The sequence below is a fragment of the Bos javanicus genome, chromosome 3 (genome assembly GCF_032452875.1).
Source record: "Bos javanicus breed banteng chromosome 3, ARS-OSU_banteng_1.0, whole genome shotgun sequence".
Classification (NCBI taxonomy): domain Eukaryota; kingdom Metazoa; phylum Chordata; class Mammalia; order Artiodactyla; family Bovidae; genus Bos; species Bos javanicus.
Window position 1 is genome coordinate 110,487,291 of NC_083870.1, and position 14,235 is coordinate 110,501,525.

The 14,235-nt window shown below is 41.2% G+C and overlaps 1 protein-coding gene across 2 annotated transcripts in view; it reads left to right on the forward strand.

Annotated features, from left to right (window-relative positions):
- Nucleotides 1–14,235, forward strand: part of KIAA0319L (KIAA0319 like) — a 97,243-nt gene that overhangs the window by 27,090 nt on the left and 55,918 nt on the right. For both annotated transcript variants that reach the window (XM_061412559.1, XM_061412558.1), the window contains exon 3: nt 9,547–10,058. In XM_061412559.1, coding sequence (XP_061268543.1) covers nt 9,547–10,058 — 512 coding nt within the window. The remainder of the gene's footprint in view (nt 1–9,546; nt 10,059–14,235) is intronic.

Below are 14,235 nucleotides of genomic sequence, written 5' to 3' on the forward strand. Positions count from 1 at the left end.
TCAGTTTGTCAGGTAAGACTCACAAGAATCAGAGACCTTACCCATTACCAAGTTTCAGTAATACTTTTAAGAGTACAGAAATCAAGGGGTGTAAGTGAAGTAGGGAGAGTCTGGAACATCCTCTATGAACCTGTACTAGGTTGCTCATCCCTCATTGGACATGTCCTCTCCAGCCCAGGATAGTGGATGAGATCTCTAACTGAGGCTTCCAGTCACCTCACAAAGCAGGGGGAGTGTTTGGATTATGAAACATTTCACTTTTATACTACCAGATAGCGTTATATAGCTTCTGTGACATTCTTTGGGAAGCCATGGAAGCAAAAGAAGGCCTTTGTAGGACAAACCAGTTTTGTATCCCCCTTACCCCCTGCTTTTATCTCCTCCTCTTAAGATCTCAATTTAACCAGAGCTATGAGTGACAACTAGGGAATTAGAATTTTTGCTACCTTCTCTTCGACCTTGTAATCTCCATAAATCCTCTTGACCATGTCCCTGGAGTCTCAATGTGTTTCTGTCTCCCCCCTTCCATTGGTAAGATGCCCTCTGTTACTCGCCTCCAGGCTTGCACTATTGTGTCCTAAGGACGGATAGGCAGCCGTCCTGTCAGCATCATCAGTTTCTTATCGTATTTTTCCATCTTCTTTTTTTCTCACTATTAAGTGCCTTAACTATTATGATTTGTGTGAATCTGACTTGACATTCCCACATAAATTCATGCTTTTCAACTCACTGGTGCTTAACCACCCCTCCCTTCCTAACTTTTTAACTGTGACAAGAAACCACTGAGTTACCAAACCCTCTCTATACTCTAGCTTGTTAGTCAGGACATCAGATAGAGAGCATGTTCTGAGATCTGGCTTTCTCTTGGAGAAATACATATTTCTCCCTCTACCCTGCAGGCAGTGGTTGCTTATTCTCCCATATCCCATGTACCTCGGAGTTTGGAGGTGGAGCTGACTCCTCACTGTCACTTCTTGAACATTACTCCTCCACTTTGGTGTAAAAGCTTCTTCTCTTTGAGATTTATAACACTTCTTACCCCGAATCATTACTCATCTGAACCACCTGTCATTCACCCTCTTTCATTTACTGTGGCATATGGGCCTCATCTCTTTTCAGAGTCTTGCCATTGGCCTGGATGTATTCAGTATGACCCTCTTAGTACCTGACTACCTGGTTTCTTAACCGGGCCACTTGACAGTTCATTTGTTTGTTCATTATTTCAGTATTTCCTTCATGCATACATGCATTTGTTCATGCATTCATTCAAAAAGGGTTTTTTGATCACCTGTTGTTGTTGCTGTTCAGTTGCTAAGTTGTGTCCAACTCTTTGCGACCCCATGGACTGCACTGCGCCAGGCTTCGCTGTCCTTCACCATCTCCCAGAGCTTGCTTAAACTCATGTCCATTGAGTTGGTGATGCCTTCCAACCATCTTGTCCTCTCTGGTTCCCTTCTCCTCCTGCCCTCAATCTTTCCTAGCTTCATGGTCTTTTCCATTGAGTGGGCTCTTTGCATCAGGTGGCCAAAGTATTGCAGCTTCTTTCAGCTTCAGCATCAGTCCATCCAGTGAATATTCAGGGTTGATTTCCTTTAGGATTGACTGGTTTGATCTCCTTGCAGTCCAAGGAAGTCTTAAGAGTCTTCTCCAACACCACAGTTTGAAAGCATCAATTCTTTGGCACTCAGCCTTTTTTATTGTCCAGCTCTCACATCTGTACAAGACTCCTGGAAAAACCATAGCTTTGACTATATGGACCTTTGGAGGCAAAGTAATGTCTGCTTTTTAATATGCTATCTAGGGTTGTCATCGGAGAAGGTGATGGAACCCCACTCCAGTACTTTTGCCTGGAAAATCCCATGGACGGAGGAGGCTGGTAGGCTGCAGTCCATGGGGTTGCGAAGAGTCGGACATGACTGAGCGCCTTCACTTTCACTTTTCACTTTCATGCATTGGAGAAGGAAATGGCAACCCACTCCAGAGTTCTTGCCTGGAGAATCCCAGGGACGGGGGAGACTGGTGGGCTGCCATCTATGGGATCATGCAGTTGGATACGACTGAAGCAACTTAGCAGCAGCAGCAAAGTTGTCATAGCTTTTCTTCAAGAAACAAGCGTCTTTTAATTTCATGGCTGCAGTCACTGTCCCCAGTGATTTTGGAGCCCAGCAACATAAAATCTTTCACTGTTTCCATTGTTTCCCCATCTGTATGCCATAAAATGATGAGACCAGATGCCATGATCTTAGTTTTTTGAATGCTGAGCTTTAAGCCAGCTTTTTCACTCTTTCACCTTCATCAAGAGGCTCTTTAATTCCTCTTTGCTTTCTGCCATAAGGGTGATGTCGTCTGCGTATCTGAGGTTATTGCTGTTTCTCCCGGCAATCTTAATTCTAGTTTGTGATTCATCCAGCCCAGCATTTTGCATGATGTACTCTGCTTGTAAGTTAAATAAACAGGGTGACAATATACAGCCTTGAAACACTCCTTTCCCAATTTGGAGCCAGTCTGTTGTTCCATGTCCGGTTCTAACTGTTGCTTCCTGACCTGCATACAGGTTTCTCAGGAGGCAGGTAAGGTGGTCTGGTATTCCCATCTCTTTAAGAATTTTTCACAGTTTTTCCGCCTACAAAGTAATTTTCTGAGTCCTATGCTAGAATTGGAGATACAGTGGTGGCGGGTGGAGTGGTGGTGGGAAGAAGCCAGACATGGTCCTCTTATTCTGGAGCTTACAGAGAAGTTGTGGGGGAAAGACATTGAACAGATGAAGATACAAATAAATATAACTTTATAAGTTTTATAATTACTTTGAGGCAAAGAGGCTACGGGGTCCAAAGGATGTACTAGAGAGACTTGTCTTGCGTGGGCGTGTCTCTGAGGAAATGATGGTTGAACTGCATCCTCATATGAGGAGTTAACTGGTTAAAGAAAGGAGGCAAGAAAATTCTGAAGAGAGGTGGCAGCATGTACAAAGCCACATTAGGAGAGGGAGTGTGGTCCATTTGAGGAGTGGATGAAGGCTGGTTGTGGAACATGATGAAGGAGAGGGAGAGCATGACGCAAGGTGGGCTAAAAGGTAGGCAGGGTTCAGATCATATGAGATCTTTTTAGGTTATGTTAAGGATTTTGGTTCATTCAGAGGGAGTGCAGCCATTGAAAATTTTATTTACGATTTTTAAATTTTATTTTTCCAAATATAATACATATACATTGCATAAATTCTAAAGGTATATAACCATATTTAGTGAACAAACAAGTTTCTCAGGTACCTAATTTCCCCTCCTAAAAGCCACCATGTCAGTTTCTTGAATATTCTTCCAAAAATAGTCTATGCATATATATGTGTGTGTATATATATATATATATATGTACACACACATATAGACTTTTTTTTCCCCCACACACAGATTGTGGCATACTATACACACTGCTCTACACCTTTCTTTCTCTACATAATGTTTTAATGTTTCCTGGATATCATTTCATATTATGACTATAGAGAGTGGCCTTTTCCCAGCAACTGCATAAATCTTCCTCAGTTTACTTAACCAGTTCTCTGTTGAGGGATGTGTAAGTTATTTCCAGTGTTTTTCATTCCAGACATCATACAGTGACTATTTTGATATCATATCACATATTTGATAATATTTCTGATCAGTAAGCTCTAAAGTTAGCTACCTTTATTCTGTAAAAACTGCCTTTCTTTCCTTCATAGCACTTATATTAGTTTGCAGTTCTGCATTTTTTATTATGTCTATTTAATCACTGTCTCCCCCATCTAAATTATAAGCTCCATCAAAGAAATGCCTAGCATGAAATGGATGCTCAATAATATTTGTTGAGGACTTCCCTCGTGGTCCAGTGGTTAAGACTCTGAGCTTCCACCACAGTGGGTGTGGGTTCAATCCCTAGTCAGGGAACTAAGATCCCGTATGCTGTGCAATGTGGCAAAAGAAAAAAAAAAAAAAACTAAACTAAAAAAAAAGATTGTTGAAGAGATGAAGGAATAAGGAGGTAAGGATAATAGCTAGATGGGAAGTAAGTGTGCTTTTTTAGTTAAACCTTTTATACCAGACAGAAATAATTTGTATCTCTCTAAAAATCAGAGTCGTTTGAAATTTATCGGTCTCCTATTAGTTAACATCCAGATTTAGGCTCTACTCAGTAATAAATTGGAGAAGGAAATAGCAACCCACTCCAGTACTCTTGCCTGGAGAATCCCATGGATGGAGGAGCCTGGTGGGCTATAATAGTCCACGGGTTCGCAAAGAGTCGGACACGACTGAGCAACTTCACTTTTACTTCACTTTTAGTAATAAATAGTAGTTCAAAAAAAGTGTATTCTCATACACCTGGGGTTGGCAAACTTTCTTAAAGGGCCAAATAGTAAATACTTTAGGCTTTACTAATATTGAGATAACTCTGTTGCAGCTGCTTAACTCTGCCATTAGAACAAAAGCAGCCATAGATAATACATAAATAAATGAGTGTGAGTGACTATGTTCCAGTGAAGGTTTATTTACAATAATAGGCAGCAGCTAGAGTTGGCCCTTGGACCATAGTTGGCGCCACTCGTTTAATGAATCAGTAATGATAACCCTTCTTTCATTCCTGATGTTGTCAATTTGTGACTTCTCTTTTTTTTTTTTCTGTCATCAGTCACACTAGAGCTTTACCAGTTTTATTGTCCTTTCAGACAACTAGATTTGTGTTTCATTGATTTATATCTATTGTTTTTTTTGTTTGTTTTCTGTTTCATTGGTTACTCTTTATCTTTTTCTTTCTCTGCTTATTTTGGATATAATTTACTCTTTTTTTTTTTTCTTCTGTCTTTTATGATGAAAGCATAAGATCATTATTTTTCTCCCTGTTAAAGTTTGGCCTTTACTTTTCCAGATCTTTTTGAATGCATTTATCTACAAACAAAAAAGCTTCATTCTGAAGAATATAAGACCATAACATATAAGTTTTCTGCAACTTGCTATTTTAACTTAACAAGGTATCATGGGGATATTTCTTCAGCTACATATGGAACTTGACCTAATTCTTTTCACTTGCTGTTTAGTATTCTGCAGTAACTATTTCTATATTGATAGATGTTTAGGTTCTTCAAATATTTCACCAGTACAAACTACACTGAAATACAAGTGGGAAATTCTCCAGGATAGAAGTATACAGAATATTTTTGTTAAATGTATAATTTATTGAATGTCTTCTCTTAATGCTCAGAAGGAATAAACGACTTCCATGTGATTTACCACATTAACTACATTTCATGACTCTTTCTTTGTTATAAATATTCTTATGTTGTTTAAGGGCTGAACTTTGGGGGAAAAGTCTTTCCACATTAATTTTGTTTATAATTTTGTTTCTCTGGGATTGTTTCTCTGATGTCCAATAAGAATTGAGCTCATCCTATGGAATTTTCCACAGTCATTACATCAATAAGGTTTATTTTCACTGTGAGTCTTCTGATGTCCAGCAAAGGTTGTATATCTGAAAGATTTTCCACATTTACTACAGTGATGGGGTTTCTCTCTTTTATGCATTCTTTGATGATTAATAAGAGTTGAGTTCTTCATAAAGACTTTTCCACATTGATTATACCAGTATGGTTTCTCTTCAGTATGGATTTTCTTATGTTCCAATACAGTTAAGTTATCCCTGAAAACTTTACCACCTTCATTACATATAAAAGGTCTTTCTCCACAGTGTATTCTGTCATGATGCTCAGTCCTTCTGAGCATAGACTTTCTCACAGTCTACATTAGTAAGGGTTTATGACTGGTCTGAATTCTCTGATGACTTAAAAGAATAGAGTTCTTTCTGAAGCTTTTCCACATTCATTGCGTTTATAGGGTTTCTCTCTATAATGAATTCCCTAATGATTAATAATGTTGAGTACATCTTTAAGAATTTCCCACATTTAGTACATCTATAAGGTTGTTTTCTTATGTGAATTTTATGATGATTAAAAGAAATGAACTGCTCATAATGTCTATCACACATTCTTTATGTTTATGAGATTTTTCTGTCAGTATAATATCTCTGGTGTTTAATAAAGGAGAATTTATATTTGAAGACTTTCCTACATTAATAGTACTCTTTCTCTGTGGAACTTCTGTGCTTCTACTTCAAACCTATATCGATTGTGATGCTTTTGTTTGCCCTTTCAGAGTGGACCCTTCAGAAGTATTTATTTTGCTTAAGGTCTGACATCTTTGTGTCAAACCAGTATTCTTGTACTGCACAGGGACCTGGTGGAGCTTCTCATACTTCCATCCAGGGCTTTACCCCTTGCTCCAGTTGGGCTATTAATTTTGACTTGAAACAGAGAAGCCCCATAACAACAGATTCTTGTAGTTTTCCAGCATCATATATCCCTGTCCATGTTCATCGAATAGCATCTGGGTATCTTCATTCAATCTAAGTAAAGGCCACAACCACATCTCCAAATGTCAGTGGCCCCTGGATCTAGGCCCTTGTTGGTCTTGGAGCCATCTGGCTTCTGAAGCACTCTTCCAAGCAAGGGGAGAAAGTTGTGCTTAGGCTAATAGTTCTGGAGGTTAGAAGTCCTAAATCAAGGTGTTGGCTGGGTTGGTTCCTTCTGAATCTTTGGGTAGAATCCTCCTTTAACTCCTCCTAGCTTTTGGTGGTCACTATCAGTCCTTGACTTGTCTTGGCATGCAGCTATATCATTTCAGTCTCTGCTTCTATCATCACAATGCATTCTCCATATGTGTCTTTCTAGATCATTGATTTTAGACTTTGCTTCTTTTCTAAAATAAGCATGTAAAGCTATAAATGTCCCTCTAAACATTGCTTTAACTGTATCCCACACATTTTAGTATGTTGTGTTTTCAGTTTCATTCAGTTCAAAATGCTTTCTAAACTTCCATGGTTTCAACCTACACTTGGTATAAATTAGTATTACACCAAGGGGAACCACTATCCAGATGTCTGGAGCTCTTTCTCCGTGTAGCTTCTTCTTTCTGGTAGTTTCTAGCTACCACAGTCACCTTGAACTCTTGTTTCCTCAACTGAGCAAGACCACCGTGCTCTGCTTAGGTTCTCCCCTGTCTCACAGTCAGCCGCGTGCCTGGTCTGTAAACAGAGAGCCAAAGTGACCATAGGGCTCACCCTTGTTTATCTCCTTTCTCTCTGGGGTCACAGTCCCGGACCACATTGTTGTTTAGTGCCCAAAACCAATTGTTTTATGTATATTTTTTTGTCTAGTTTTCTAGTTTCTCAACAATGGGAAAGCAAATTCAATGGCAGTTTCTCCTTCAAGGACAGAAGTGGAGGTCACGGTATGTTAAAAAAAATACTGGCTTATAGAAAAGTGCAAGTTATGTTCATTTTTGTGGATCTTTTCACTGTATTAAATAAGAGAGACTTTTTGTGAGAGGAATGATGGAAAGTTGATCTAAAAGTAACTGACAGTAGTTGTTGATGTAACAATTTACTGATTTCAATAAACTGTGCACTCAGCTGATACTGAGTCATACCATTGGTTATTGTGTGAGAAGGTGGATGAAGAAATGAGGGGCGTTTCTATAGCTCTTGGTAGCTTCATTTTTAAAATAGTTTCTATTTATTCATCTTTTCTTCAGGAAGTTCTATTTTTTCTGGCCTCTAAGTTGCTTTGTCTGATGTTAGGTTGGTGCCTGTGTGTTTTTTTTTTTTAAAGCACTGTGGTAGATTGGCTTCCATAGTGATTGACTCCATAATCTAATCTACAGCCTTCCTGTTTTTCTCTTGTCTTTCAGTTGACTAGTATCCACATTTAGTAAGTGTTTCCTTTCGCTTTGGTGGATTATCCAGTTGTTGCTTTAGCCTGTCATAGCCCTTTTTCAGTTATGTGTGCCTGCAGACATGACTGTATATCGCTTCAGTGGTTTGATTCTACTACACATTTTCTATATGTAGTTCTACATTTTATGTTATAACCCCAGCCTGGGACTAGGGTGAAGAAAGAGGTACCTAGGGTATGAAATTTAAGGAGACACTCGGTCTCAAGGTGGGATAAGCCAACCCTGCACTTACATGACGGAGAAGGCAATGGCACCCCACTCCAGTACTCTTGCCTGGAAAATCCCATGAACGGAGGAGCCTGGTAGGCTGCAGTCCATGGGGTCGCTAAGAGTCGGGCATGACTCAGCGACTTCACTTTCACTTTTCACTTTCATGCATTGGAGAAGGAAATGGCAACCCACTCCAGTGTTCTTGCCTGGAGAATCCCAGGGACAGAGGAGCCTAGTGGGCTGCTGTCTATGGGGTTGCACAGAGTCGGACACGACTGAAGTGACTTAGCAGCAGTAGCAGCAGCAGCAGCACTTACATGACTCTTAAGACTAAGCACTTCCTTAACACTTGTGCCCAAGGCATCTCCCTTGCCTCACCTGGTTCTGGCCCTGTATAATCCTGACTTCTTAGAGGTGGCTCAGGTGGTAAAGAACCTGCCTTTACCAGATTTGAGTACTGCAGGAGTACTCGAGGAGTACTCCAGTACAGGAGACCGAGGTTCGATCCCTGTGTTGGGAAGTCCCCTGGAGAAGTGCATGGCTACCCACTCTAGTATTCTTGCCTGGAAAATTCCATGGACAAAGAAGCTTGGTGGGCTATAGTCGATGGGATTGCAAAGAGTTGAACACGACTGAGTGACTAACACACACATTACCCTGACCATAGTTGGTTATAGACACCTATATAAGACCTTAAAATGAACTCTGTGTAAAAACTTTAATTTAGAACATGCTTTAACTTTATCTAAGAAAACAGAAATGAGGTAATATTTCAGGAAAACTGGTACCATGCCTGAAAAAATTCAGTGGCTCAAAAGTTTATCCATTAGCAACATTAGCCAGAATTTTGGACCATGTTATCTAGGTTAACCATAGTAGGTCACTGTAGTACTTTTATTCCTTTATTTCTTATTACGACATAGCTTCTCATTAGGAAGTTCATCTAGCAGAATAAAATTTTTGGTAAACTTTACTACTGCTCTGATTAATGCTGTGAGGTGCAAAGCCACCTGACTGTGACCACCTGCTGATTAGAAAACAGATGAACCTGCAGCCTGCAAGAGGTCAAGAGGACTCAGTCTGTGTTGCTGCCAGTTCAGTGGAGGCAGAGTACTCCATCTTCTTCCACTTCCTTCTCTTCTGGACCCATAATCTTCATACTGTCCCAGAGAAAGGCCTTGGGGGTGAGTGGGACCCTGCCCCCGTCCTTCAGCACACTGTCACCAGAAGAGCTCTGTTGTTTTTTTGTCTCATGAACTGGAGTTCTGTGTAAAAGGTCTACATGCAAGGACTTACTGAGGAGGGGAGCCAGCGGTGAGCGTGGAGCAGTACTTCTACCAGCGAAAATATCCTGAGCCAAAAAACCTTTCTCTTTTGTGTCTTCTTTTCCACTTATCAGACAGCTTTCCCACCCTCTTAAAAACCAGTCTTCAAAATAGCCTCCAGTGTTGGTATTCAGGACTCTTTACAGAGCTGGAGTCTCTGTTTTTATTTCATTTTAAAATGTTTCCATTTTTGTTTTTAGATGCCAAGGAGAGCAGGTGCCAGCGGGTAAAGACACAGTTTGGTGTTGGCCTGAGATCCAGGGGAGAAAATCACCTCCGGCTTCTAGAAGGAACCCCCTCTCTCCAGTCGTGCTGGGCTGCCTGCTGCCAGGACTCTGCCTGTCATGCCTTTTGGTGGTTAGAGGGGATGTGCCTCCAGGCAGACTGCAGCAGGCCCCAGAGCTGCCAGGCTTTTAGGACAGACTCTTCCAGCTCAATGCTGGTGTTTTTCAAAAAATTCCAAATTGAAGATGATTTGGACTTTCTGCCTGAAGATGATGTACCACATATTTTGGGGTTAGATTGGAGCAGGGCATCTTGGTGGAGGGAGAGCCCACCCCAAACTCCACTCAGACCCACTTTATCGAGTGACCAGTGGAGCTTAATCAGGAAGCTTCGGAAGAGAGAGAATCCCAGTGAAGAAGTAGCTGCAGTGACACAGCCTTCTAAAACGAATGAACTAGGTGATCTAAACAGCACTGGCTCTGCAGAGGTAAGCATATCATGAATAAGGAGTGACTAGAGAACTAGTTTAATCTGCTTTTGCATTTGGCACACATGAGCTTTGAAGCTGTGCTTGTGGGCAGCGCTCATAGGCTGAGGAGTGTATGTACACAGCTGCTTAGTGTCATCTTAGTAGGGGCTGCTCACATGTTCAAGGGTAATTTGGTCTTAGAGATGTGCACTCCATGCAGGTCTGACCATTGTTTTGGTTAAAGCAGAAAGCTGCTCATTATCTTGTCTAAGCTGGTTCTTGGCTACAGGTAAGTGCGTTTGTGTGGGTGTTAGTCTCCACTAGAGATTCTGCAGTGTTTTCTGCCAGATTGCAAAACACTTGATTGATGCAGTTGCAGTCAAGTTCTCCTCCTCCTCCCCCATCTCCTGCTGGTAAACACTTTCCTTATGAGGTAGTTTCTGTTCCATTCTAAAGTAACCAACCCGGTGCTGCATAAGACCTGGACCTGCTGGTCTGGGGAGCCGGATGTGGCTATTAGCCAAGAGGCTTCGGGTGAGTTCTTACCAAGCTTTGTATGCCAAGGGAGATACTACCAGTAGAGTTTATTCTGTTTATTATGTTTCTTCATTGTTGGTCTTCCTGGGCAAATGATTAAGAGGAATGACTCAGCCTGTGCTCATTCTCCCTCAGTTGCTGTGACTTATTTTTGTCTATGTTTTGTCCTGGTTGTCTCTATCAAGTTAAAGCCAGAGTGGGGAGGCTACTACATGCCAGACACTGTGTGTGCTAATCATTGTGTTATGTCATTTTGTTTAATTTTCATAGCAATATTTCCAAGTATGTGTTATTAACCCCGTTTTCCTAGTGAGGAAACTGAGGTCCAAATAGGTTAAACAATTTGATCATGCAGCTAATGAATAGCAGGGCCTTTCAGTGCGGTTTTAGAGCCTACAGTATTAGGTTCAATTTGCTCATAAACATTTATGGACTTTTATTATCATTGTCAGGCTTCCCTCATAGCTTAGGTGGTAAAGAATTTGCCTGCAATGCAGGAGACCCCGGTTCGATTCCTGGGTCTGGAAGATCTGCTGGAGAAGGGATAGGCTACCCACTCCAGTATTCTTGGGCTTCTCAGGTGGTTCAGCTGGTAAAGAATCTGCCTGCAATGAGGGAGACCTGGGTTTGATCCCTGATTTGGGAAGATCCCTGGAGAAGGGAAAGGCTACCTACTCCAGTATTCTGGCCTGGAGAATGCCACAGACTGTATAGTCCATGGTATCACAGAGAGTCAGACACGACTGAGCGACTTTAACTTATTATCAATGTCAGGTATTTTCCTAAGCACTAGAGGTAAACAAGACATGATCTGTGCTCTCAGGAGTTTATAGTCTAGTGGAAACTCAGGCATGAAGATGGTGTTTACAATAGTGTATAATTTTTTTTTTTTTAAAGAACCAACTTTTAAAATTTTATTAAAAAAAATTTTTTTTTGACTGTGCTGGGTCTTCATTGCTGTGCGTGGACTTTTTCTAGCTGCAGTGAGTAGGGGCTACTCTGTTTTTGTGGTGTGCAGGCTTCTCATTGCAATGGCTTCTCCTGTTGCAGAAGCGTGGGTTCTAGGGCATGTTGGCTCAGTAGCTGTGGCCCACAGGCCTCGTTGCCCTGCGGCAGGTGGGATTGTCCCAGACCAGGGATCAAACCTGTGTCCCTGGCATTGGCGGTGGATTCCTAACCACTGGACCACTCGGGAAGTCCCCCAGTAGTGTATAATTATTACATAGTAGATTTATGTATTGAGTTGACCAAAAAGTTTGTTTGGGTTTTTCTATAACATCTTATGGAAAAACCTGAATGAACTTTTGGCTAACCCAATACTACACAATAGGAACACAAAAGAAGAAGTGATCCTCTTGAGCAGGCAAGTGATGTGTATGTGCAGGGTAGAGTTTACAGAGATGTTTAACTTATTTCTTAATGTATGTGTGGAATTACATCTGGGGTTTAAAGGTTAAAAAAAAAAATTCTGGAGAGAGGTCCAGTGTGTGCAGAGGTTTAGTCAGCACATACTTACTGCACATTTACTGTCTGTAAGGTGGTGTACTAAAAGCAAGGCAGTGCAAATATTATATCAAATAAGATCCTGATTTCTGCCCTAATAGAGCTTATACTCTGGCAAGGAAAATAGGCATGACATTTATGATCATTAAATACTTAAAACCTCAATGTACATTATAAGAAGATAAGTAGAGGACTATAAGAACATCTAACAGGGACCTAATTAAGATTAAGGGCTAAAGTTAGGCCACCCTAAGTAAGGTAAGTTGAAGCTGAGATTGAAGTAGAAGTAGGAGTTAGGGGAAAAAAAAAACAGGAAGAGTAATTCAGGCAGAAAGAATAGCAATTTCAAAGTGTGTTAGATGCCTCAGAACATGGCAAGATCAAAAAGTTGAGAGAGACTGGTCTTGTTTGGCAAACAGAACAAGAGGCCTTTAGAGAAAGAAGAGGCTTCAGAGGTGTTCAGAGCCTTGTTGTTGTTCAGTTGCTAAGTCATGGCCGGCTCTTGCGACCCCATGGACTACAGCATACCAGGCTTCCCTGTCCTGGACTGTCTCCCAGAGTTTGCTCAAATTCACGTCCGTTGAGTCAGTGATGCCATCCAACCATCTCATCCTCTGCTGCCCCTTCTGCCTTCAGTCTTACCGAGCACCAAAGCTTTTTCAATGAGTTGGCTCTTCGCATCAGGTAGTCTAAGTATTGGAGCTTCACAATCAGTCCTTCCAATGAATATTCAGGGTTGATTTCTTTTAGGATTGACTGGTTTGATCTCCTTGCTGTCCAAGAGACTCTCAAAAGTCTTCTCTACCACCACAATTCAGAAGCATCAATTCTTTGGTGCTCAGCCTTCTTTATGGTCCAGCTCTCACATCTGTACATGACTACTGTGAAAACCTTAGCTTTGACTGTATGAAACTTTGTTGGCAAAGCGATGTCTCTGCTTTTTAATATGCTGTCTAGGTTTGTCATAGCTTCCCTTCCAAGGAATAAACGTCTTTCAATTTCATGGCTGCAGTCATTGTCAGCAGTGATTTTTGGAGCCCAGGAAAATAAAGTGAAAGTGAAAGTTGCTCAGTTGTGTCTGACTCTTTGTGACCCCGTGAACTATACAGTCCATGGACTTCTCTGGGCCAGAATAGTGGAGTGGGTAGCCTTTCCCTTCTCCAGAGGATCTTCCCAACCCAGAGATCGAACCCAGTTGGTTCATTCTTTACCAACTGAACCACAAGGGAAGCAAGAAAATAAAATCTGTCACTGTTTCCACTTTTCCCCTTCTTTTTGACATGAAGTGATGGGACTGGATGCCATGATCTGAGTTTTTTGAATGTTGAGTTTTAAGCCAGCTTTTTCACTCTCCTCTTTCACCCTCATCAAGAGGCTCTTTAGTTCTTCTTCACTTCCTGCCATTAACATAGCATCATCTGGGTATCTGAGGTTGTTGGTATTTCTCCCAGCAGTCTTGATTCTAGCTTGCGATTTAGCCCAGCATTTCGCTTGATGTACTCTGCATATAAGTTAAATAAGCAGAGTGACAATATACAGCCTGACGTGTTCCTTTACCAATTTTGTACCAGTCCTTTGTTCTATGGCCAGTTCTAACAGTTGCTTCTTGACCTGCATACTCATTTTTCAGGAGACAGGTAAGGTGGTCTGGTATTCCCATCTCTTGAAGAATTTTCCACAGTTTGTTGTGATCCACACAGTCAAAGTCTTTAGCATAGTCAGTGAAGCAGAAGTGATGTTTTCCTAGAATTTCCTTGCTTTCTCTATGATCCAATGAATGCTGGCAATTTGAACTCTGGTTCCTCTGCCCTTTCTAAATCCAGTTTGTACAGCTGGAAGTTCTCGGTTCACATACTGCTGAAGTCTCACTTGAAGGATTTTGAGCATAACCTTACTAGCATGTGAAATGAACGCAGTTGTATGGTACTTTGATCATTCTTTGGCATTGCCCTTGTTTGGGATTGGAAGAGCCAGCCTTCAGGCCTTCTTAAAATATTAGTCTTTATCTTAACAGGGATGGAAATGGTCAGATATGTTACTGTGTGATGAATAGAATGGAGAAGTGCAAGAAGGTCCATGGAGCAGTCAAGAAGGAGGATCTTTGGGCAAGGGAACCATTGTCCTAAAGGAAGTTGAAGATATAGGAAAGAGGACA